Source organism: Microtus oregoni, unplaced genomic scaffold, assembly GCF_018167655.1.
Source record: "Microtus oregoni isolate MIOR12 unplaced genomic scaffold, Mior012 000027F_ref0000203, whole genome shotgun sequence".
Lineage (NCBI taxonomy): Eukaryota > Metazoa > Chordata > Mammalia > Rodentia > Cricetidae > Microtus > Microtus oregoni.
Genome location: NW_024543086.1, coordinates 12,719,827 through 12,743,362, shown reverse-complemented (window position 1 = coordinate 12,743,362; position 23,536 = coordinate 12,719,827). Strand labels below are relative to the sequence as shown.

General features: G+C 47.7%; 1 protein-coding gene across 1 annotated transcript in view; it reads left to right on the top strand.

Annotated features, from left to right (window-relative positions):
* Positions 1–23,536, top strand: part of Slit3 (slit guidance ligand 3) — a 589,355-nt gene that overhangs the window by 515,815 nt on the left and 50,004 nt on the right. The window contains exons 21-23 of the mRNA XM_041676107.1: positions 14,044–14,112; positions 15,100–15,171; positions 15,753–15,824. Of these exons, the coding sequence (XP_041532041.1) occupies positions 14,044–14,112; positions 15,100–15,171; positions 15,753–15,824 (213 nt within the window). The remainder of the gene's footprint in view (positions 1–14,043; positions 14,113–15,099; positions 15,172–15,752; positions 15,825–23,536) is intronic.

Sequence of the window (23,536 nt, the reverse complement as noted above, 5' to 3'; positions counted from 1 at the left end):
ACACTGTCACACTTGTGTGTCAGAACTTTATCCCAGACCCCAGGTCCACTCCTTCTGCTGGGGCCATCTGGGCTTGCTTCCTCAGACATAATTGACAGAATGTGACGTGACCCAGATTCCTTTTGGGGAATCTATGGCTTCCCAGGCCAGTGTCTCCTAGGTGGGCTGTGAGCATGCCAGCCTCTTCGAATGCAAACAGATCTTAGGTGGGACTGTCACTTCTGGCATTCCCGGATGCTCAGACAGGTTGTCACGGGTACTGGCAGCCCCAGGGAAGGAAAGGAGGTCTGACAGTCACTAAAAGACCCTGTCAGGATGCGTAAAGGCTGAGGCTGAGCCCTCGAAAGTCTGGGTGAGCAAATGCAATGTCGTGTGGTGAACTCTGTCCAGGCAGAGGAACAGCAAAAACATGGCCGTGGAATGTGCTCCTTCCTGGCCAGATGGGTGCCAGGTGACATGTCAGAATGCAGAAGTGCCGTGAAGACAGCTCATGAACGCTTTTCTCTAAGGGACAGGACTCGGAGACTGAATAACAGAAATAATTGGGGCTCCGTGCCTTTAGAGGACCTCTCGTCATTTTCTGTGGAAGAGATGGTCTCTCCCAGCCGAGCACGGCTTCTAGGGCACTCCAAGGAACTCAATTCTGGTGCTGAACCATCTCTGGGACCAAATGGTGGGGGGGGGGCAGGGAAATGTGTGTTCAGGAAAGTGTGAGCCAGTAGACCTGGCGACAGGGTGCCATGGGTCCCCAGCTTGGGACCTTTTTGGCCTTTTCAGCACTCCAAGAACAAGTGCCTGTCAGGTACACTGCGATACTCGACACGTAGAAGCTAACACGGACCATTTTGAAATAACTACTCCTTATTCTGTCTAAAAATAATTCCATACCCACCACATATTTATATAAGAAGTGTGTTGTTGACACAAACCAGCCACTGGCGTGGGAAGGGCGATGCTGTCTAGTTTGTGCAAATCTTTAATGTCCAACTTTGTGACAACCCTGGTTTCTGTTCTGGATCCCCTGTGTTGTGATAGGTGTTCAGGTGAAGTTGAAGGAGAAAGGCCAGTTTAATGTAGACATGGTTGGAACAGAAAGGATCATTTTAAGAGTCCATTCCAATACTGGTGGATTTTCATCATTGATCACACACCACAGACAGTGGGACCTTCTGAAGGGGTAGCTGCCATATGAAATCTGCATCCATATCTGTGAACTTGCCTGTTCTGTAACCCAAAATTGCACTGGTCTGCTGACTTTGGGTAGTACTGTCTCCCAGCCGGGATCTACACCATAACACACTGGTCACTTAGATCAGCTCACTGACTTATGCAGGTCTTCCAGGTCGTGATGCGTTCTGATGTCCAGCAGATAAAACTTCGTGTCACTGGCATGACCACCAGTCAGTTTCCCATCATAGAAGCCTTCAGGAAGTGGGCGCTGTCCCTGGGCAGTGGTGGCGCATGCCTTTAATCCCAGCTCTCAGGAGTTAGAGGCTGGTGGATCTCTGTGAGTTCTAGGCCAGCCTGGTATACAAAGTGAGTTCCAGGACAGCCAGGGCTACACAGAGGAGCCCTGCCTCAAACAACAAAAATAAAATAAAATAAAATAAAATAAAATAAAATAAAATAAAATAAAATAGGGCCGGTGGAGCTGTTGAGCTCAATCCAAGTTTTCAAAACTATTAATATTCATGTGAAAGCCCCAGTTCAATCACTGCCAACAAATACCATCTGTGCTTCGCCCTGTGTCCCACTCTTTTTGTTTATTTTCCATAAACTGCCCAGTAAATGCCCCTGACTCAGAAGACTCTGCCAGTCATTCTTGTAAGTAAAAATAGCGTTCCATGGGAGACTCCCAAAGTGGCTAGTTCAGCGAGCGATTTCACGGAGCGTTTCATGGGCTGCAGAAACACTGCGTCTGCACTGTTCATCCAGTCACACAGTTTCTAAAGAAACAAGGCTCAGGGGTCCGGAGCTGTTACTGTTGCTAGTTGTTGCTAGTGTTTACTGCCTTGTCAAGGGCAGTCTGAAATGGGGCTTGCTGTTGTTACAGTTCGCTTTGTTACTTTATGTGCTGCAAATGCACATGTAAGTGACGGCACAGTGACTTAGGCCCAGTCATCTGTCTTGAGCTAATGTCCCTTAAGCTGGTGTCCTCTGTTGGTTTTATGCCACCAGGGCAAAGGTGAGATGCGTATAAAACAGAGGATGCTGGTCTTTTTCTTGAAGATTTTATATTACTTTTGCTGATATTTATATGTAGGTTGGGATGCATTGCTTGCAGGGGCCCACAGAGATCACGAGCAGAAGGGGCTATCAGATCCCCTGGAGCTGAAATGACGGGCGGTTCTGAGTCACTCGGTGTGAATGCTGGGAGCCAACGTTGGGTCCTCTGCAAGAGTGGTGTGCGCTCGTAATCTCCGAGCCATCTCTCCTGCAGTAAGAACAATGCTTGTAGATCATTACAAAAATAATTTGGACCTCGACTTCTGAAAGTTTCTCAGGGACCTTTAGGTGTGGGTGATACATGAAGAACCACAGCAGTCACGACAGCAGCCAGCAAGGAGTGGAGGGAGGAAACGCCAGCTGCAGGCAGCATCCAGTTCCTGATTGAAAGGGGCACTGTGGTGGTTTGAAAGAAATGGCCACAAAAGGGAGTAGCACTATTAAGAGGTGTGGCCTTGTTGGAGGACATGTGTCACTGTGGGGATAGGCTATGAGTTCTCCTATGCTCAAGCTACTCCCAGTGTCACAGACTACTTCCTGTTGCCACAAGATGTAGGACTCTCAGCTCCTTCTACAGCGCCATGTCTGCCTGCACACTGCCATGTCCCACCTTGATGATAATGGACTGAACCTCGGAAACTGTAAGTGAGCCACCCCAGTTAAATATTTTCTTTTATAAGAGTTGCCGTGGTCATGGTGTCTCTTCCCAAAAATAGAAACCCTAACTAAGACAGGGACCTACAGGCTCTTTTCAAAATCAGGGCGAAGCATGTCAATCCCCTTCCCCCGAGTCACTGAGAAATTGCCAAAGCAGTGTCTCCCCATTAGCAGGAAGGACAGTTATTGCCCTGCAAATATCTCTTTATCGTTGAGCCTGCCTTGTTGTTCCAAAGTAACTAAAGCCTAAGAATCTGTTTGCTTCCATTTGCCGGAATGTTGACAGACATGGGAGTCAAACCTCCATCTCCTTTAAGGCCTAGAGAGGGGTTGAGAATCTGACACTGGGGAAATCTCATCCACAGCTCAGTCCTTGTTTATATCATACCTGGGCCATTTGGGTTCTGAGTTTCATCTGAAAACCATGACCATGAATTTGTCTTTTAAGTGATATCTCAAAAAGAAAAGAATGTATGACTGTCCCCTCACCAGACAGTCATCAGGAGAAGGGACAAATAATCAGACACGAGGTCTCCTGCATCCTGGGGAACAGACTAGCAACAGGGATGTGCTGTACTGTAGACACCCAAAGCCTGGTAGAAGGAAAACAGAAAGGGGATGGGGAGGGCAGACATGGGGCTGGCACACATCTTTGAGAATTATCATGGTCAGAGATGATGCCAAGGATGCACTAGGGAGAGGAGAGAACCTGGTACCGCTCTCTCCAACAGGTTCAGGATGGGAGTTGGGATGCCAGAAAGCAGCTCGATGGAAATGTCTCTCTGGCTGTTGGTTACTAGGGTGTGGACATGCAGTCGGAAAAGGGCAAAACAAGGGCATCCGGAAAGTCACAAACACTGAGACACAACCCACTCAGAGACGAGGGTGAATCCAGGGAACTCTGCCTGCACTGGCCTTTGGGAGAGGAAGGGAGAGGAAGGGAGGAGATGTGGTCCACGCTACAAACCTGCATTGCGCTGGACCCGACCCCTTGTCTGTGCCAGGTGCAGTGAGGCAGCCTCGGGTGCTCCTGCCAGGCACACTCCTGAGCAAGCAGCGCTGTCCCCATTTTTATTTATTTATTTGGGGTGCCTGTGCTGCAAAGTGCGTTGCAGAGGTCAGAGGACAACGTGTGTGGATGAGTCCCTTCCCTCTACCGTGTGAGTTCTGCTGGGGGTTTGAGCTCAGATTGTCAGAATCAGCAGCAAGCACCCTTACCTGCTAAGCGATTTTGCCAACCCTGATCATTCTGCTCTTACCTATCAGATTGCCAAGGCTTAGGAAAGTTAAGTGGCTCTGTAAACTTTTGCTTTTAATTTTTAGTTGACAGAATGATGAAACTTACTTACAGGATACAGTGCAACATTTACATACGTGTAAACAACACATAATGATCAGGGCAGAGTAATCGTAGGACCTAGCCCCGCAAGCATCCCATTGATGTATGCTGAAGACATCCAGAGTCCTCCCGCCGGCCAGACTGAGGGTACAGCTAATCATTGCCACAGCTTCTGTGAGGCTGAAGAGCAGTGGTTCTCAACCTTCCTAGTGCTGTGGCCCTTTAACACAGTTCCTTGTGTTGTGATGACCCCCAACCATAACTTATTTTTGTTGCTGCTTCAAGACTGTCGTTTTGCTTCTGTTATGAATTGAAGGTAAATATCTGATATGCAGAACAGCTGATATTTGACCCCAAAAGGGGTTGCGACCCACAGGTTGAGAACCACTGATACAGTGTAATTCTGGTGTTTTTCTTCCTGCCCCACTTGCTCCCTGTACCATCACCCACCCTCCTTCCTTTCCCTCATTCTTCCAGCCTGGGAAAGCCATTGTTCTTTCTGCTTCCATGAGGCCAGCTTTTTAACATCCTCATTCCAGTGCAAATGGGAAGCCCTGGACTTTTCAGAGCCTGCTTATAGCAACCTGCCCAACAGCTGCAGAGCACAAACTCAAGCCCTTTCTGTCTGCCCCACCACAGAGTCTCTAATACACTACTACCCCGTGCACGAGCCCATGTCCCTTTCTGCCCCGTGACAGTTTCCCGGGGTTTTGTAACATCCAGCCATGTCTGTCACCTGCTTTGGCAGGAAGAGGCAGACCAGGAGCCCTGCTGTCATTGTTTGGGGGCACTGTCTATGTTCCAGCCAATTCATGCTGACAGCTGAACTTGTCCAGCCATGCAGCTGCTACCAGCAAAGAGACTGCTTCTTCATGCCCTATTCTGGGCATGCTTTCCCTGCGTTGGATAGACTCACAGCCCAGCCTGCCTATGTTTCTTGACTCTTCGGGTTTCTATTGCTGCGATGGAATGCCATGGCCAAAAAGCAAGTTGTGAAGTAAAGGATTTATTTGTGTTATACTTCAATATCACTTCATCATCAAAGGCAGTTGGGGCAGGAACTCAGACAGGCAGAAACCTGGAGACAGGAAATGATGCCGAGGCCATGGAAGGGTGCTGCCTACTGGCTTGCTCCACATGGCTTGCTCAGCCTGCTTTCTTCAGAACCTAGGACCACCAGCCCAGGCATGGCACCATCCACAGTGGGCTGCCACCCCTCCCAGCCCCACTCCCTGTCAATCACTAAACAAAAAAATGACTTACAGACCCGCCTAGAACCTAATCTTCTGGAGGCATTTTCTTAAATGTGGTTCCTTCCTCTCAAAAGACTTTAGGTTGTGCCAAGTTGACATATCCAGAATATTCTGACACAGGGAAAGCCAGAGGATACCTCAGCCAGGTACAGGGTTCACCCCAGCTTTGGAGAGAAGCTTCCTCTGAGCATGGTAGGGTCCTAGAATGGGCCTGACCCAGAGAGACTCAGCAGGCAAACTTAGAAGAGGATGGTCCTCGGTGCTCTCAGGAGATTGAGGGGACAGAGGAGGACTGGTCCCTAGTAGAGCTGGGACTCTAGTCAATACTGGGAACTCATGCCTGGCATGAGGATGATAGGGGCTGAGAGCAAGATGCTCCTTCACTCATCCATGCCGTCAGCTGGTGTGCTTCAGGAGACACGGCCACTGGGGTTGGAGTAGAGCGGTCAGGGTCACAGTCACGTCCCTGATCCTGGAGACTTGGAAGAAAAAGAAGGCAGTGTGAACTAGCCTGTGGCTGAGTCATCTTCCCCAGGAACATTCAGGAAGAAAGCACGTGTCTGCAGAAGCCCCTCCTGGCAGGAAGGTCTGTTCCAGCACCTGGATCCCTAAGGGGCAGGTAGCCTAAGAAAGAAGGTGCATGTGCTGGGAGCTTGAGCAGGTGGGGTGCAGCCTGAGGACCAGAGGAGGGCGGTGTCCACACGTAGGGACACACCAGAGCCAAGCAAGCATTATCATCAGCAGCATGGCTTAGTGCCACGCTCCTCACAGCGACACTTGTGGAAGCAGAAGAGGAAGTGAAATCTTCTGGCCATCATGTATATAGTGATCTAGGTGGAGAGGTTGTGTGTGTCTGTGTGGATATATACACACATGTATATGCATATATGTATTTGAATGTATTTTCAAAAACTATTCAACACTAGTATGCTGGATGCTATTCATAGCAGCCCTCATAATACTTCATGGTAGTAATTATCACTAGTTCCATTTTTTTTTTTTTTTGATTTTTCGAGACAGGGTTTCTCTGTAGCTTTTTTGGTTCCTGGCCTGGAACTAGCTGTTGTAGACCAGGCTGGCCTCAAACTCACAGAGATCCACCTGCCTCTGCCTCCCGAGTGCTGGGATTAAAGACGTGCACCACCACCGCCCGGCTCACTAGTTCCATTTTATAGCTATGTGAATACAAGCCCAGAGAGGTTAAGTACCTTGCCTACAAACACATAACTATTAGGTAGCCAGAATGGCCACTGAGCTGCCCCCACTTTACCCAGGTCTCTGGTGGAAATCCTGGAAGGTGGCTGCGCTCTCCCTCTCCTGCTGCTCTTGGAATTCTTTGTGAGAACCTGTCTGCTCTGCAAAGCTTAAAATGGGAGCAGAAAGCGGGGGGTGGGGGGCTTGTGCAAGGCGATCTTTGTGGATTCTCATGCAAGGCAGGTGTGTTCTCGGGAGTGAGGGCTGAAAGAGAGCATTTAAATTCAGGTCAACACAAAAGTTGACCTGCCAGAAACACTGCTGCAGTTCTGAGGCCAGGGGCAGAGGGCAGGCTTCTGAACCGTCCCTCCGGGCCCCCGCTCCAGCTATAAGCTACTTTGGAGTTGAGAGCGTTCATCAAGGGCTTCCTACAAAGGCAGCGTCCCTCAGCACTGCATCTGCACTTCTAAAGTGGAGCTTTTTGATTCTGTGTCTTTCCAAGCCGTGATGCCAGGGCACTGGGACACCCTGGACCGGAAAGCAGCTCCCACTCACTCGGTAGTGCCAAACGCAACTCCCTTGGGAAGTTCTGTGGTTTTCATTGCCCAGGTGACATTTCCTGAGCCTAGCTGTTGCCAGTCAGTGTGTAGGAAGGCCACTGTGAGTGTTCTGACATGACTCTGCGGGCAGACTCGCACTGAAGATGCCACCAGGAACTGAAACACTTATAATGTCACCTGTGGGTGGGGGAGCTGAAATGTAGGAGGCAGGCTAGAGCTAAGGGCTGAGGTCGCAGGAGGAAACTTGACAAGGAGGCGGAGGCAGGACCAGGGCAGACAGAGACCTGGCCACCCTTTCTTTGGCTGTTCAGGGAAGGACAAGACCAGCACAATGGCAACCAGAGGTCATCAGAGGGTCAGACATGAGATGAACCAGAGAAGGGTTGCACACGTAATTTCCTGTCTGGACTTGGCTAGGTTGTACTGCCAATTATCACGGTCAAATTCTTGCTCTAACTGTTTCTGTGAATGCATTTGGTAGGTGCAGCTAGCATCTGCAGCTGGTAGACATTGCAAGCAATGGAGATTCTGACAGCAGGCAGGGAGCAAAAAGCAGGCAGTTCACTTTGCTTACAGACGAGACAGGAAGACTTTCAGAAAAGCGAACACTGAGCTACTCAGTTCATTCGGCCTTACTGAATACAAAGACTGAAGCAGAGACAACGTCCTGCGCATGTCATGGAGACTGTTTGGGAATCTTGGCGGCCCCCTCTCTTGCCATAAACTCCCATGTTTGAATGCTTGGTCACTATTAGGAGGTATGGCGTTGTTGGAGGAAATGGGTCACTGTAGAGGCGGGCTTTGAGGTCTCATATATGCTCAAGCCACGCCCAGTATCACAGACACTTCTGCTGCCTACAGATTAAGATGTAGAACTCTCAGCTCCTTCTCCAGCACCATGTCTGCCTACATGCATGATCCATGTTTCCTGCCATGAATGATAATGGGCCAAAGCTCTGAAACTATAAGCCAGCCCCAATTAAATGCTTTCTTTTTTATAAGGGTCGCTGTGGTCATAGTGTCCCTTCATAGTAATAGAAACCCTAAGACAAAAGCCACATGTTAGCAACTCATCACCCCAAATTAGTTCTTAGCTTAAGTATTAGAAAAGCAACTTCTTCATTCAGTCCTACCCCAGACCGTCTGGGTCAGAGCCAGCTTTGTTCACGTGATCCCAGGCTGTTTACATACATGTTAAAGCTTGAGAAACACTGAGGCAGCAGAGGAGCGACCTCGGGGAACTGAAGACAGGCACTGGGCAGTGACAGTGTACCGCAGGTGCTGTGTGGAAGGAAACTCCCCCCAGAGAGCCAAAATGGTCTGGAAAGTCTCCTTAGCAAATCTTCCCTTGTGTCCTAAGCATCAGGATGCCTGGGACAAGGACTTAGAGTGGACGGGTGAATAAACTGGCATGGGACCCCTCCCGAGGGTAGGCATCACAGGGCAGCTGTCTTTGTAATTTATGACCAAGGCTGCTTTCTTCTGTGAAACTTAAATCCACAGAGTTTGGGGCACCCTAGTTGAGCAAGTCTCTCCAGGAGCCTGGGGTCTGGGGTCACTGCTTGTCTGAAAGAGTTCCTGTCTGTTAGGGACCTTCATCCTGCAGCTTGGTCCCTATTGTCATGTACCCCCTGTAACACAGACATACCCCCTCTTTCCTTATTTCCAGATAAGACATCAGAGATCCTCAGCTTTGAATTCCACATCATTTTTTAAATGTTTTTTGTTGGGGCTAGAGAGATGACTTAGTGGTTAAGAGCACTGGCTATTCCTCCAGACGACCTGGGTTCAGTTCCCAGCACTCATATGGTGGTTCACAGCCATCTGTAACTTCAGTTCCTGAGGAACCAATGCCCTCTGTGGGCCCCAGGTACACACATGGTACACAGACATACAGGCAGGCAAAACACTCATACAGATAAAATAAATATTTTTTTAAAAATAAATAAATGTTTTTGTCATATATTAATTATACACAACAATAACTTTCGTTTCATTTTGACCTTTTCATACATGGTATATTTCAGTGTTATTGTACAATCACATGTACCTCCATGCAAGCTTTCATATTTAATATAATGTCTGGCTGGATTACAGGTATCAGATTTCCTTATGACTTTGTCATGCATCATTAGTTTGGACACACACACACACACCTACTTTTCCTACCCCTGTCTCCATGTCTTCCATCCCCATATAAACCTTTCCTGTTTCCCCTTCCACGTATACCACATGTGTCCTATGACTTTCCCTCACCTTAAAGAATCTCTTCCCTCCTCTCTCATTGGCCCCTTTCTAGTTTCCTGAGCTCTGCCCACATTTTTTCCCACGCAAGTGCACCTATATAAAAATCAGAAACTGGGCTCTGCGTGAGGGAGGGGGTGTTCAGCATTTGTCTTTCCAGACCTAGGCTTCCGCGCTCGATCTCCTCTTTCCAGTGCCATCCGTTTTCCTGCACGTTTTGTAATTTCATTTTACAGCTGAATAAAACTCCTTGTGTACATGGACCACATTTTCATTATCTGTTCCTCCGCTGATGGACATCTAGGCTGAATCCATTTCCTAGAGGTTGTGAATCGAGTCACAGTGAACGTGGATGAGCAAGTGTCTCTGTGGTGGGATGGAGAGTCTTCCGGGTACGCACCACGGAGTGCTGTAGCTGGGTCATGTGGAAGTTCTAATTTTAGCTTTTAAAGACCCCCCCCCCAGACAGATGTCCATACTGGCTATGCTATTTACACGCCCAATGACAGTGAACAACAGCTCGCCTTTCCACATTTCCTGGACAGCATTTGTTGCTGTTTGTTTTTTCCATAATAACCATTCCGACTAGGGGTGAGATGGAATTTCAAAGTAGCTTAAATTTACATTTCCCCGATGGCTGAGGATGTTGAGCCCATTTTAAAATATTTATCGGCCATTCATATTTGTTCTTTTGAGAATTCTCTGTTAAGTTCCTTGGCCTATTTTTTCACTGAGTTTTTGTTTGGTTGGGTTTTTTTTTTAGTTGTTTGTATATTTCAGATATTAATCAGCTGTGAGATGAATCCATGGCAAAGATTTTTCTCCCGTTCTGTAGGCTGTCTCTTCTAATAACTGAGTTATTGTGGGCAGGTTTGGGGGTTTTGTTTGTTTGCTTGTTTGTTGCATGCAGAATCTTTTTAATTGCATGAGGTTGCCTTTGTCAATAGTTGACCTTACTTCCTGAGTTACTGGAGTCAGGGGAAGAAAATCCTTAGCTGTGCCTTGGGTCTTGATCCTCTAGCATCTTTGGAGTTTCGGGTCTTACAGTAAGGTCTTCAGCCTCAGAGTTGGCTTCTGTTCATGGTTGGAGAAAGGAGCCAGCTGTGTCCCTCTGCTAGCGATATCATCCAGTTTCCCTAGCTTCACCTCTTAAGGAGGCTATCTTTTCTCCAGTGTGTGTGGGTGTGGTCTTGGGTGTGGCTGTTGTTGGTTTGGTTTGGTCTTTGCCTCTTGTAATGAAAATCAGCTGTAGCGCATGGCTTGTTTCTCAGCTCTCGCTTCTCTGCCATTGACCTGAGTCTGGTTTTGTACCCATACCTTGTTTTTTTGGTCACTATTGTTCTGTAATATAACCTGAAATCACATGCACTGATAACTACCACACTGTTGTTTTTGTTCAGAGTTGCTGTGGCTATCTGGGGTCCTTCATGTTTCCATATGAGTTTTAATGTTGTTGTTGTTTTCTGTTTCTGTAAAGAATAATGCTGGTATTTTAATGGACGTTGCATTGAATCTATAGATCACTTTTGGTAGGCAAGCCATTTTAACAGGATTATATCTTGCGATCCATGAGCATGAGAGAGTGCTTCTTCTATCTTCAGGTATCTCCCTCAGTTTCCTTCTTCCTTGTTTGAATGTTTTCTTTGTATATGTCTTTTTGCTTCACTTGTTAGATGTTTTTCTGTATTTTTGAATGTGTTGTGAACAGGATTATTTCCCTCACTTCTTTCACATCTTAATTATTTATTTACATCGTTAATATATAGGAAGGCTGATGAATTTTGTGTGTTTAATTTTGTACCACCTTACTGGGACCTTAGTGTCTATTGGCTCTCAGAATTTTGTGGTGGTTTTTTTTTCATATTCTTTATGTGTATAAGTGCTTTGCATGACAGAGAGGGCATCAGATCCCATTACAGATGGTTGTCAGCCACTACGTGGTTGCTGAGAATTGAATTCAGGACCTCTGAAAGAGTAGACAATGCTCTTAACCACCGAGCCATCTCTCCAGCCCTCCTGGCAGAGTCTTTAGGGTTTCTCACATATTAAATCATGGAATGTACACATTAAATTTAACTCCCTCCTTTTCTCTTTGTTTTTTTTATTTCCTTCTCTTGCTGCTCTGGGTAGGATTTCAAACACCATATCGAATAGATGACAATGAACACCTTTGTATTGTTCCTGATTTGAATGGAACTACTTTCCATTTAGCATGATGTTGGCTTTACCTCATGGTAGATACCTTTGTTATGTTTCCTCCTTTCCTAGCCTCTTGGGGGTTTTATCATGAAAGGGTGTTGGGTTTTGACAAAGGCCTTTATCTGTATCTATTGAGTTGATCCTGTGATTTCTCTCCTTGAGTCCATTGGGTGATGTGTTACATTTATTGATTTGCTTAAATGATCCTGTTTCTCTGTAATGAAGCCAACTTGCTTATGGTAAGTGACCATCTTGGTTTGTCCTTGAATTCAGGTCACAAATATTTTGTTGAGGTTTTTTTTGTTTTTTGTTTTTTGGTTTTTTTTTTTTTTTTTGCATCTGAGTTAATCAGGGAGATTGGTCTACAGTTTTCTATTTTGTTGTGTCTTTGTTTGGCTTGAGTATCAGGATAATGGTGATTTCATATGTGAATGTGCATATTGAGATGATAAAGAGAAAGTAGAGGAGAGACCTGAAGGGACAAAAAAGGAGGAGGGAGGTGGGGTTTCAGGATAAAGGTCTGCTAGAGAGAGAAAACTGAAGATACTCTATCTGATATTGTAGAACAGCCCCATCTCCCGAGGAGCTGAGCACAGAGGCCCTGCAAATCAGGCCAGATTATGTTGTTTGGGAGAGGAAGAAGGAAAACGAAAAAGGATAGGCGTGGGTCAAGAACAGAATGAAGCCACTGGCCTACTAAAATGGCATTGGGGCTGGGCGATGGTGGCGCATGCCTTTAATCCCAGCACTCGGGAGGCAGAGGCAGGCGGATCTCTGTGAGTTCGAGACCAGCCTGGTTTACAGAGCTAGTTCCAGGACAGATTCCAAAAAGCCACAGAGAAATCCTGTCTCGAAAAAAAACAAAAACAAAAAAAAAAAAAACAACAAAAAAAAAAAACCTAAACTAAAATGGCATTGGGTAGCTGGGCAGTGGTGGTACTCAGGAGGCAGAGGAAGGCGAATCTCTATGAGTTCCAGAACAGCCGTTATGCAAAGAAACAAACAAACAAAATATGGCATTGGGTGTTAAATAAAGATAGGTTAGATGCTGAAGGATAGAAACCTGGGTGAAAATAGAGGATATGAAAGCCTAGTGAGCCGATTGCTCGGTTCCACCTAGACTGTTGTGTACCTCCCCAGCTCTTAGAGCTTTGCTTAGCTCCTGGGGCTCCTCTGCTGTGGATGCTCCCGTTCTCCCTTCTGAGTTCTCCTGTGCACGATCCGATGACAGACGCAGTCTCGGGAGCTGGCCCTACTCTGTCATTTCCTTCGGGTCCTGCACAGCTCTTGTTGGTGTCCTGTGTGCTGCGTGGAGTCAGCATGAAAGTTCTTGGGGACACTTGGGTTTCCTCTAGGCTTTCTGTTGCCTGAATGCTCTATACCCTGACTCGGGGTTTCTTTTCCAATGTCACAATATCCTCTTTGTCAGAAGATAGTCCTGAAATACTGGGTATTTCTCGAGTATGGTTCAGGAGGGTCTTGGGCTGCCAGTACTGAGCACCAAACACCAAGGGAGGAAGGCTTCCCACAGCGCCCCCTGCTGATGCTTCTGGTCTGGGTGTAGCTCTCCCCCCCCCAACCCCCCAGCTGTTCAGTGTTTCTTTTGTGGTTGCTACTTTTCAACTTTCCCCAGTTAACTCCCTTGCAGGTTCTAGTAGACTCTCCCTGAGTATCATCTGCCACTTAGCATCTCCCTCAGTTTAAATTTGAGTTCTTACGACAAATGATGGCTAAGTTCCCCTAACTACCCTTCCAGGAGCTAAGTAAAAGCTATGTGGAATTGTCAACCTTCCTAACGCTTCAACCCTTTAATACATTCCCTCAGGTTGTGGTGACCCCCAACCATAAGATTAATTTTTTTGTTACTTCATAACTGTATATTTGCTACTGTTATGAATCGTAATGTGAATATCTGATTCGCGGGAAATCTGATACGCAACCCCCAAAGGAGTTGTGACCCACAGGTTGAGAACCACTAACCCACTGCTTAGCCTCTAGATCAACTAATGGTTTCTGTGTAGCCTGGAGTAAGTGGCTCCTCAGCTCTGTGTTGCTGCTACTCAAATATTGTGATAGGTCAGCATTAAGTGAGTGCTTCACTTATTAATATTAACTAGATTTGCACCGCGTGCCGAGTGTGTATCAGCATTGTAAAGAGCCCTGTAGGATGCAGTGAAGGGCAATTTAACAAGAACTCTTGCTTCGTGAAACTTACTCAGTCTAGTGGAGAAAAATATCACCGGCTGAGTGATTTCAGGATTACACAAGGATGACAGATGGTGGGGGGGGGGGGTGACTCATGGAGGCTTCTTGTGGTGTGCCTAGCGTGCAGTACCCTTCCCAGTGCAATCACTCTGCACCTCTCTTTCAGGTACCTGGAAGGAAACCATTTGACGGCGGTGCCCAAAGAGTTGTCCTCGCTCCGCCAGCTGACGCTTATGTAAGAAGCCTGCATTTGTCTCTCCTCCCTGAGGTGGTGTGGTACAGGACTTTGGGGAGTAAGAGAGGAGGGTGCTGTGGCAGATCCAGCAGTCCTCAGCCTGTGCGGTGCATGGAGGAGCAGCAGGGAGGAAACGGAGCAGGCTGTTGTGAGAGAATTTTCCAGAGAGGCGAGTGTGTGGAAATGGCCACAGAATGTCATCATGGGCACCGAACTACCTTCCTGTTGACTTGCCTCTGACCTTCCAGGCTCCAAGCTGAATTCCCGAGTCTTCTGGAAGTCCAGTTCCTTGGGAACTGTGACCACACTTAGATCTGCCAGGAGCCCAAGCAGGCATCCCTTCTTCCTTCTCTGGTTTCCCAGAAAATGTCCCAAGTTGATGGTTTAAACCAAGGGCCTTCAATAATGCCTGCTACCATCTTCAAGCCTCCCAAGAACCTGAAAACTCTTGAATGGGGAACAGTAAACCTGGGCATGGAAGAGGCCTGTGAGCTCTGCCTCTCAATAGCGTCTCTGCCTTGCTTTGGTGGGACCCAGAGGGGTGAAATTACTCCTTGGGCAAGTGGTAATTGAAAGATGCCCATGTCTACTTGAGAGGGGTAGGAGCCAGTCCACAAGAGACAAGAATGGGTCTTTCACAATGAATATCAGAGGCGCAGTAATAAAAGGTTTCAGAAAGCCGCCATTTAGTCCCTATTCTTGTTCTCCAGAAACCAGTGTCTGTGTGAACATTTCTCAAACTCAGAGCAATGGGCGTCTGAAACTGGATAATTATTGGTTACGGGAGTTGTCATGATTATCGTGAGAACCTAGGTGGTGACCTTGGCCTCTGTTAGAAGCCAGTAGCATTTCCCAGTATCGACAGCCTAAAGAAAAGTCTGCAGACATTACCAAATGCCAGGGTAGAACAAAAGTGCCCCCCGTTGAGAACCGCTGTTCTGTAGCAGCTAACAGTAACTCGTGGCTTTTCTGTTTTACTTTCTCTAGTGACCTGAGCAACAACAGCATTGGCATGCTGACCAATTACACCTTCAGCAACATGTCCCACCTCTCCACACTGTGAGTATGGCGTCAGCCATGTTTAGCATCCATGGGCATGGCCATGCAGTCTTGTCACCCCTCATTCTTGAGGTGCCCGACTGTCGTGGTCCTCGGGGCTTCAGCTGCCCCAGTGAAAGGCAGGCTTTAGACACCGGAAGATGCAAAAGGGAGAGGTAGGGGCCTGGCAGATGGAGGAACTGGCAGCTAATTACCTCCGAAGAAGGCTGTCTTCTGAATGCCTTCTGGGAAGCATGCATGTTCTTTCCCAGTGGAGGATCTCCTACACAATTATATTTTGCTCAGACCCATTTACTTCCCATTAGCTCCGCACGTTGTGAGCACACACCATTTGACAGTGGAGGGAGGGGGTAGGAAATCTGATTAGAGAGCCAGTCTGCTGTGGAACATGCGGGCGGGGGACCAGCTTAGGAGCTTCCTGGAGTGGTAGGAAGCTTCTCTTCCTTCTGTACTGCGGTCCCTTTGACGATACATTAAACCAGGGAAATCAGAAGAAACGTTTGCTTTGCCCGGTCCGCAGTGTAAACAGTGCACCCACGAGAGCAGGAGCAGCCAGCGGCCTCCCATTTCTCTTTCCACAGGATCCTGAGCTACAACCGGCTGAGATGCATCCCCGTCCATGCCTTCAACGGGCTGCGGTCACTCCGAGTGCTGTGAGTCACAGGGCCTTGGGTCACTTACATAGTACTGGCTAGTAGCACGAGACCTACAGAGCTCTCGCTTTCCCCCGCTGTCCAATGAGCAAAGCCCATTCATTGCCACCGGGCCATGCTGATATACTCAACGGGGTAAAGAGAATGCACTCTATAAGTCGGCCATTCCTGAGGTTCAGCACCCTGACTCTCATAAGCCTTTAGCCAATCACTCAGGCCCTCGAGTCTGTACTTGGCTGCGTATCCGATGGGTCATCCCACGCCACAGTTAGGCTACACTCATGTGTCCTCCCTCTCTTGAGCACAGAGTGTGGAATGGAGCCACACTGATGTGAGCAGGCTTCTCACGGGTGCTCCCTATGGCTTCAGAAGGGTGATGCAACACCCTCTGCAAGGACCAGAGATGACAAGCTGGAAGGCCAGGTGCCATCCAAGCTTGGAAGGTTGGCTTGACAAGGACCTTTTTCAAAGACGGAAAGTTTTAGGTCTGAGTACGGTGACACGCATGTGTAATCCCAGTCCTTAAGGAGACTGAGGCAGGAAGAACATGAGTTCTAACCCAGCCTAGACTATTTAGTGACTTTGAGTCTAGCCTAGGCCACTTAACAAGATACTGTCTCAAAAAAAGAAAGGAAGGAAGGGGAGAGGGAGGGAGGGAGAAAGAGAAAGTTCAAGTTTTAAGAAGTCGCCAACATGTATAACTGACAAATCCTGATGTCCACCTTCTCTTGGCGAGTCAAGAGTCCTAACTGTCCCTGAGTTCTTCCTCTGCATTTCTGCAGACAGGATTGCACAGACTGTAGCCTCCCCTGTTGTACACCCCGCTGCCTGCCTGGTCCTGTCCACTGAGACAGAGGAGCTACACACAAAGGCTAGGGGGCTCCAGAACGCATCTGGTCCCCAAACATCTCTGTCCCTCCCTCCCTGTGTGTCTCTTGACCCATAAAAATCTCATAATGATGGTAATTGCGTCTCTGAATCTTAAGAGGACTGAGTTAGATGCTGCATCGAAAACACATGTCCAGCTCTGGCTACTGTGAATATGGAATAACTACCCATCTGTTGTTCTGGTCTCATGGGGGCTTGCTGGAGCAGGGGGACACTGCTCTAGGTTAGACCCAACACTAGGTCCAGCTTTCTACCCTGCACTTTTTTATTGAGAAAGAAAGATGTTGTGTCTTTTTCCGCTATCACTTTTAAGGTATCTCCTCATGATGATAGAGATGTCATCCTGCTCTTAAACCTCTCACCTGTATTTTCTAGTCCATCATTATTCTAAGAGTGACCAACTTCCATATTTGAAAAGGTCAGGACTGGCCATTCCTTCTCCTGATCCTTTGCAATAGTACCGTCAGCTTGAGAGGATGATGCCCATTTTACAGATGGGGAAAACCAAGCCCTGGCTGATGAAGTAACTGGCCAAGTGTGCTCCTGCCTCAGTGCCACCCACAAACAGCACCCAGCAACCTCGTCTGTTCCGAGACTCTGGTCTGGTGTGATGTATTAAGACCTGCAAAACACCCATGTCAGCGACAACCCCTGCCACACGTCATCCGCACTGTTATTAAACATCAATTCCCGGGAGGCAAAGAAGTGCCCATGCTGACAGTGTGCAATCTGTTAATGTCACTTACTTATTATCCGCGATCTCCAGGGAGTGTGAGAATGGAAACATCCGCGAAACCATTTCCGTGTTTCTAGCCGAATGCAGGAGTGGATAGGTCTCATTCATCTGGCCCAAAGCCAGACCAGCTGCCCCTTCCACTGCCTGCGGGACCCTGACCATTCCAGCCTCCCACCTCCCCTCCCCTCCAGGCAGTCTAGTGTTGCTGGGGATGCGTTGGAGGGCAGAAGAGAGAGACCTTGCGGTTTTAACTGATCTCCGTGCATGGGTCCAGAAACTTGGCGATAATTCACAGATTCAGAGTGAGAGAAATAGGTTTTCCCCGTCCATCTGTCTGTTCACTGGGGTGATGATGTGAGCATCACAGCCTGCCAGGGGTTTCTCCTTCCTCAGGTCGTTGTGTGTCCTACCCCAGCCCCACTACCATCATGAGGTCCCAGGAAGGCATGCCTGCTTTCAGAACGAGGGAGCTTGCTTCTTAAGTTAGGAGTCAGCAGGCTTCAGCACCGTCATCCTAGAGGCAGTGGGTCCTGGGCATAAAACTGATCTCAGAGTCTCTCACTCCACCCAAGTACCTCAGTGGGGAACAACCATTTTCTGCATAAGGACCAATTCAGGAAAAATAACAGCGTTTATGGGCTACATTTTTATGATATTTGTATCCTTTCTTCTGGTAATTGCACATGTAGGAATTCCCACTCTAGAAAAACCCAAAATGAGGGAAAGGTTCTATAGATCTGAGTCTTTGTTGCATTGTTATTTTTTTAACCTAAATTTTAAATATTACCTACCGGGACCACAATGGGGAAATGTATAAAGAGATTATGACAGAACTAGTCAGTGAAACGCAGTTATTAAAAGAGATAAAGATGAAAACGAGACACAGCGTGGGAAAGGGCTGGCTATTAGCTATTGTGTGGGAAAGGAAACTTAATTATATCTTGTAAACATTGGCACCAGTGAACAGAGACTAAAGAGAGAACAAGAGAAAAAAGAATGCTTGTGGCTGGCTCCTAGCACTGATAGAGCAGGAATGGAGACTCTTACATGGTGGCAGGTTAGGGAGTCGGGCCAAAGGTGGGGTGGTTTTATTTATTTTTTTAGTGTCTGCTGGGTTGAGATCACGTGTGCTACAGCATGCGCATGGAGGTCAGAGGACACCTCAGGTGTTGCTCCTCCACTTGGGACAGAGCCTCTTGTTGTTAATTACTGTGTTCACTGATCGCGCAGGCCCTGGGGTTTTCAGGGATTTTCTTGTCTCTGCCCTCCAAACTCGCTAGAGGAGAGCTGGGGTGACAGATAGACACTACTGCAGGCTTTAGATGGGTTTGGGGTATCTGGACTCAGGTTCCCACACTTTTATACAAGTGGCTTGCCCACTGAGCCACCTCCCTAGCCTCGGGTAGGTTTGGTTTTCAACAGGAATTGCATTGTCTGTAATGACCTGCATGCATTCATGTGTACACATGTATGTGTGTGTGTATCTGTTTGTCTTTGTCTGTCTCGGTGCGTGTCTGTAGGTAGTGTGTCTGTATGTGTGTATCTACTTAGCTGTCTGTGTCTCTTTCTGTGTGTCCATCTGTGTTTGTGTGTGTGTGTGTGTGTGTGTGTGTGTGTGTGTGTGTGTGTGTGAATGTATCTGCTTAACTGGCTGGTTGTCTCTCTGTCTCTGTCTGTGTATCTGTCTGTCTATGTGTGTTTATGTGTCTTTCTGTGTGTCTGTCTCTGTGTTTGTGTGTGTATGTATGTGTGTGGCTGTGTATATCTGCTTGGCTGTTTGTCTGTCTCTATCTTTCTCTCCTTTCCTCTTCCCCTCTCCCTCCCCCCTCCTCTGTCTCTCTCGGTTTCTGTGAGTACAACTAAGTACATTTCAGAGAACAAGACAGGAGAGTGGTCTGGAATCCAAGTGCAAACCATTGTGTGAGGGAAAAAACTATATTTTCTCTACTTCCCTTGTGATGTAAAATAGCTCGTGAGAACATTCTTGTGGGCATTCTTGTCCTTCTTTGGGGGATCTGTGCACTCTTAGGGATCGTTGCCCCACACAGAGTCACATGCTTTGTGTGTGTGTGGTCCTCAATGTCACTCCCCAGCCCCACACAGGGGCACCTGGAATCAGTTAGGACAGGGAGGGCCGCCCCAACATGCACAGAGGGAGAGACTGAAGCTGTCATTCATCGTCCTGCGGATTTGTAGCTTCTCATCCACCAAGTAGGATGTTGATACCCACAAGGAGCTAAGGACAGCACGAAGCTCTCCTACAATGTCCCCAGTAAGGGCTCCAGATGCTCTTTGTTTGGTTACCTTCCCAAGAGGGACCTCACTGCCTCATCAGAGACCTGGCCCACCTCTGCCAGCCTGGCGGCAAATGCTGGTGGTAAATGCTGGTGGTGAGCTGAAAGGTGGGGGTGGCCGCCTCCAGACCATGGTGCAGGCCCATTCCTTGAAATCAAAGCCAAAGCTGAACATTAAATTTAGCAGTAACTTCACAAAGAATACGAAGAAGTCTTAGACATATCCCTGGCTAAACTTGTGACTTTGGAGATAGGGATGGAAAAGTTTAGAGACTTGCTCTTGGTCATTCCCTTTCCTAACGCCTTCAGTGGACAAGCTGCCATGCTGGCCTGGGAGGTGGGCACGGAGAGTAAGGGAGACGCCATGGGTGTCCTCTAAGAGGGGCAACTGTCAAGCTGAGGAGCATTTGCAACCCAGGGTGACAGCTGAAAGAAGAGCCACAGGCCACAGTGATGGCATCACTGCATCCTGCCCATCTTAAAGGAACAACCCTTTCGGGAATGTCTTCATCAATGTCTGTTAAGCCTTCCCTCTGCACTGCCCAGGGATAAGGGCTTCTGTGACATAATCATGTTCCCCATGCCTCTGTTAGCCCCATCTCACGTATGAGTAAACTGAGACTGACTAGCCTAAGATAATGCAGTTGGGATTCGAACCCAAGACTGCTTTCTTTCCAAGTCAGTCCTTCATTTTCCGAGGCTGAGACGCAGCCAATGAGACCCACCTAAGTAGAGAAAGGAGTGAAGAACATTCTAGAAGGTGGTAATATGGCTATCCTGTACAGAGACCTTAAGATCAGGGACAGGTATGGAGGCTGGAGTGTTGACTCGGTAGGTAAGAAAGAGCACCAGCTGCTCTCCCAAGAGGACTGGAGCTCAGTTCCCAGCACCCACATCAGATGACTCACAGCAGCCTGCAACCGCAGCTCCAGAGCTCCAAACCCCTCTCCTGGTCCCTGTGAGTGCATGCATTCATGTGCACTCGCGCGCGCGCACACACACACACTCACACACACACACACACAAGAAATGGTTTCTTTGAAAGGACAATGTGGAGGGCTCACAGGAACTTGCAGGTGTGTCCACAAAGCAGATTTCAAGTTAGAGACAAAAGAGTATGGTCAAATCACCATTCCTATAGACAGAACCAAAGCGGAACTCTTTGTCTCTGGGCTCCTAACACAAGGTCTTCAGACCTCCCTCCCCGCCTAGCTGATACCTGCCTTTAGTCTCCTGCAGCTCGTCCTCAAAGATTTGGGCATTGCTGATTGAAAATTGGTGTGTTTTCATCCTTACCCAGAGAAGTTTCTCATCAGAACTAAAGGGTTGTGATTTGGACTTGGTGGGAGGATCTGGGATGAGTTGGGGGAAAGGAAAAAAAAAAACACATCAAAATATATTGCATGAAACTTTTTTTAATTTTTTTTTTTAAAAGGTGAAGTAGGATAGAGGACTTGGGACCATACTACCAATGTTCACTATGTCTTGGCTCCAGTCCAGAAATGGCATCATGGGGCTCACAGACTTCTAATTTATATAAGTGTTGCCTTGAGGGGGCCTCAAAATAAATCCAAGAACAAAGTGACCATGTACTGGGTCCTACAGCATCTGGGACCTTAAGGGCTTTGCACCAACACTCACAGCTGGCTGACTTATTAAAAACATAGTATTGTAATTGGCCCTTCCTGACCAATGGAGAGGAGACCAGCTCAAACTACCTAAGTGGGGGCGGGGGGATATATCCTCTGAACACCTGAACAGTTCAGGGTAGGCAGTGGCTCTGGGACTAGGGAATGCATGCCCGAGATGAGGGCAGCTGTCTTGTCCCTCGGCCCTCTTTCATGCATGGGCTTCCCTCACAGGTGGGGCAAATTCATCTCCTCATTCTGACCTGTGTAGCATCCTGACAGGCTGGAGGTTTCGCTCTAGTGGCTTAACAGCCTGCAAAATGAAACCTCCTCCTCCTCCTCACGTCTAAGTTTTAGTGGGAGGCTCGGGGGTTGTCTCTCACTGGCCCTATAGGGGAGCTAGCTCATACTGTCCCCCTAAAGGTGTGTGTGCACCTGTGCTGGAATGAATGGATAATGGAGAGACGGCGTTCAGAACTGTGGGCATGCGCGCATACGCAGGAGCTACGCAAAATGCAAAGATGCAGGAGGCAAGATGGCTGAAGCTTACACCTCTTCGATGGACAGGGGCGGCAGAGTAGGCAGTAGAGTTCTCTAAGCAACCTCGAAGTGGGGGGTGGTAACAAATAGAGTTTAGGAGAGACAGTCAACCCAGAGATCAGACTTTGGGTGTGATGTTGGGTTTTCGGTCTCCTCTGAGACAGGAGTGTTATCTTCCCTGAGTGGCAAAACGTTACTAAAAAGCTTAGCGGTGACTGTGGGTCTCTTTGATGGATGGGGGCCACAGTCCACATGGGAACCCCAGGGACATTCCCTTCCTGTGCTTCAGGAGAGAAAGGAGAGCAAGAGCAGCAGGGCGGGGGATGGGAACGGGTCAGAAGGGACCATGATGCTGTCGCTGCTGCCAGCTTGACGAAGCACAATTCATAAAACTGCGAGTCAGAGGCAGGCGGATCTCTGGGTTTGAGGCCAGCCTGATCTACAAAGCGAGTCCCAGGATAGCCAAGTGCGACAGAGAGAAACTCTTATCTTAAAAAAAAAAAAAAAAAAAAAAAAAAAAAAAAAAGGCTGTGAGTTCTCTGAGGTCTCCCAAGAGCCTCATACTGGTCTTTGTGACACTGATTGCCCAGACCCGGCAAGAGCTCAGATAGGGCCTGCCATCTCTAGGCAGACGATGAGCACCTAGGCATTCAGAGGTCCCAAGGTTCAGACAGCCCGGGTATAACGAGGGATGGCTAAGTTTCACGCTGCTCTGATGAGTCTATCATCTGCAGATTGCCTTCAGCATCCTCTAGAATGGTGGTCCTCATCCTTCCTAAAGCTGGGACCCTTTACTACAGTTCCTCCTGTGGTGGTGACCCCCAGCCGTAAAATTATTTCGTTGCTACTTCATAACCGTAATTTTGCTACTGCTCTGAATTATAATCTAAATATTTTTGGAGATTGAGGTTTGTCAAGGAGGTCACAACCCACAGATTGAGAACCCCTGGTCTAGAGGGAATATGCCCACTCAGCATGTGCAAGGCCCTGGGTATTTTACAGAAGGGAAACTAAGCCCCTGCCTAAGTACTAGGAGAAACCCCCTAGCCCTTCCCCGTGAACTGTAGTCCCAGGATCAACAGCATCAGTGCAGTTGGAACCTTCAGAATTTTGGGTCCCACCCCAGACCCCGAAGATGTAGCTCAGACCTGGAAATCTAAATTTTTACGTCCTTATTAGCATATATTAATCACACATAATAATAGTTTTCATTGTGACATTTTCAAACATGTATATAGCGTATTTTAAATCATATTCCTAACCCCATTTTCCTCTCATCTCCTTCCCACTCTCATGAATCACCTTCCTCTTCCTCGTCAACTCGTCCCCCTTCTAATTTAACAGTACTTTTATTGTTTATGTGATACAATGACTTTCCTTGGAGCTACTGACAGGAGAATAACCCTAAGCCCTAAACCTCAAACCCTAATAAGGGTGTTTTATAAATACTTTTAAATTTTTATTCATTCATTTCATGTGTATTGGTGTTTTGCTCACCTTATATGTCTAGGCACCACATGTGTGGTGGACAGTTGGGAGCCACCATGTGGGTGCTGGGAATCAAACCTGGTTTCTCTGGAAGAGCAGTCAGTGCTCTTAACCGCTGATCCATCTCTCCAGCCACTA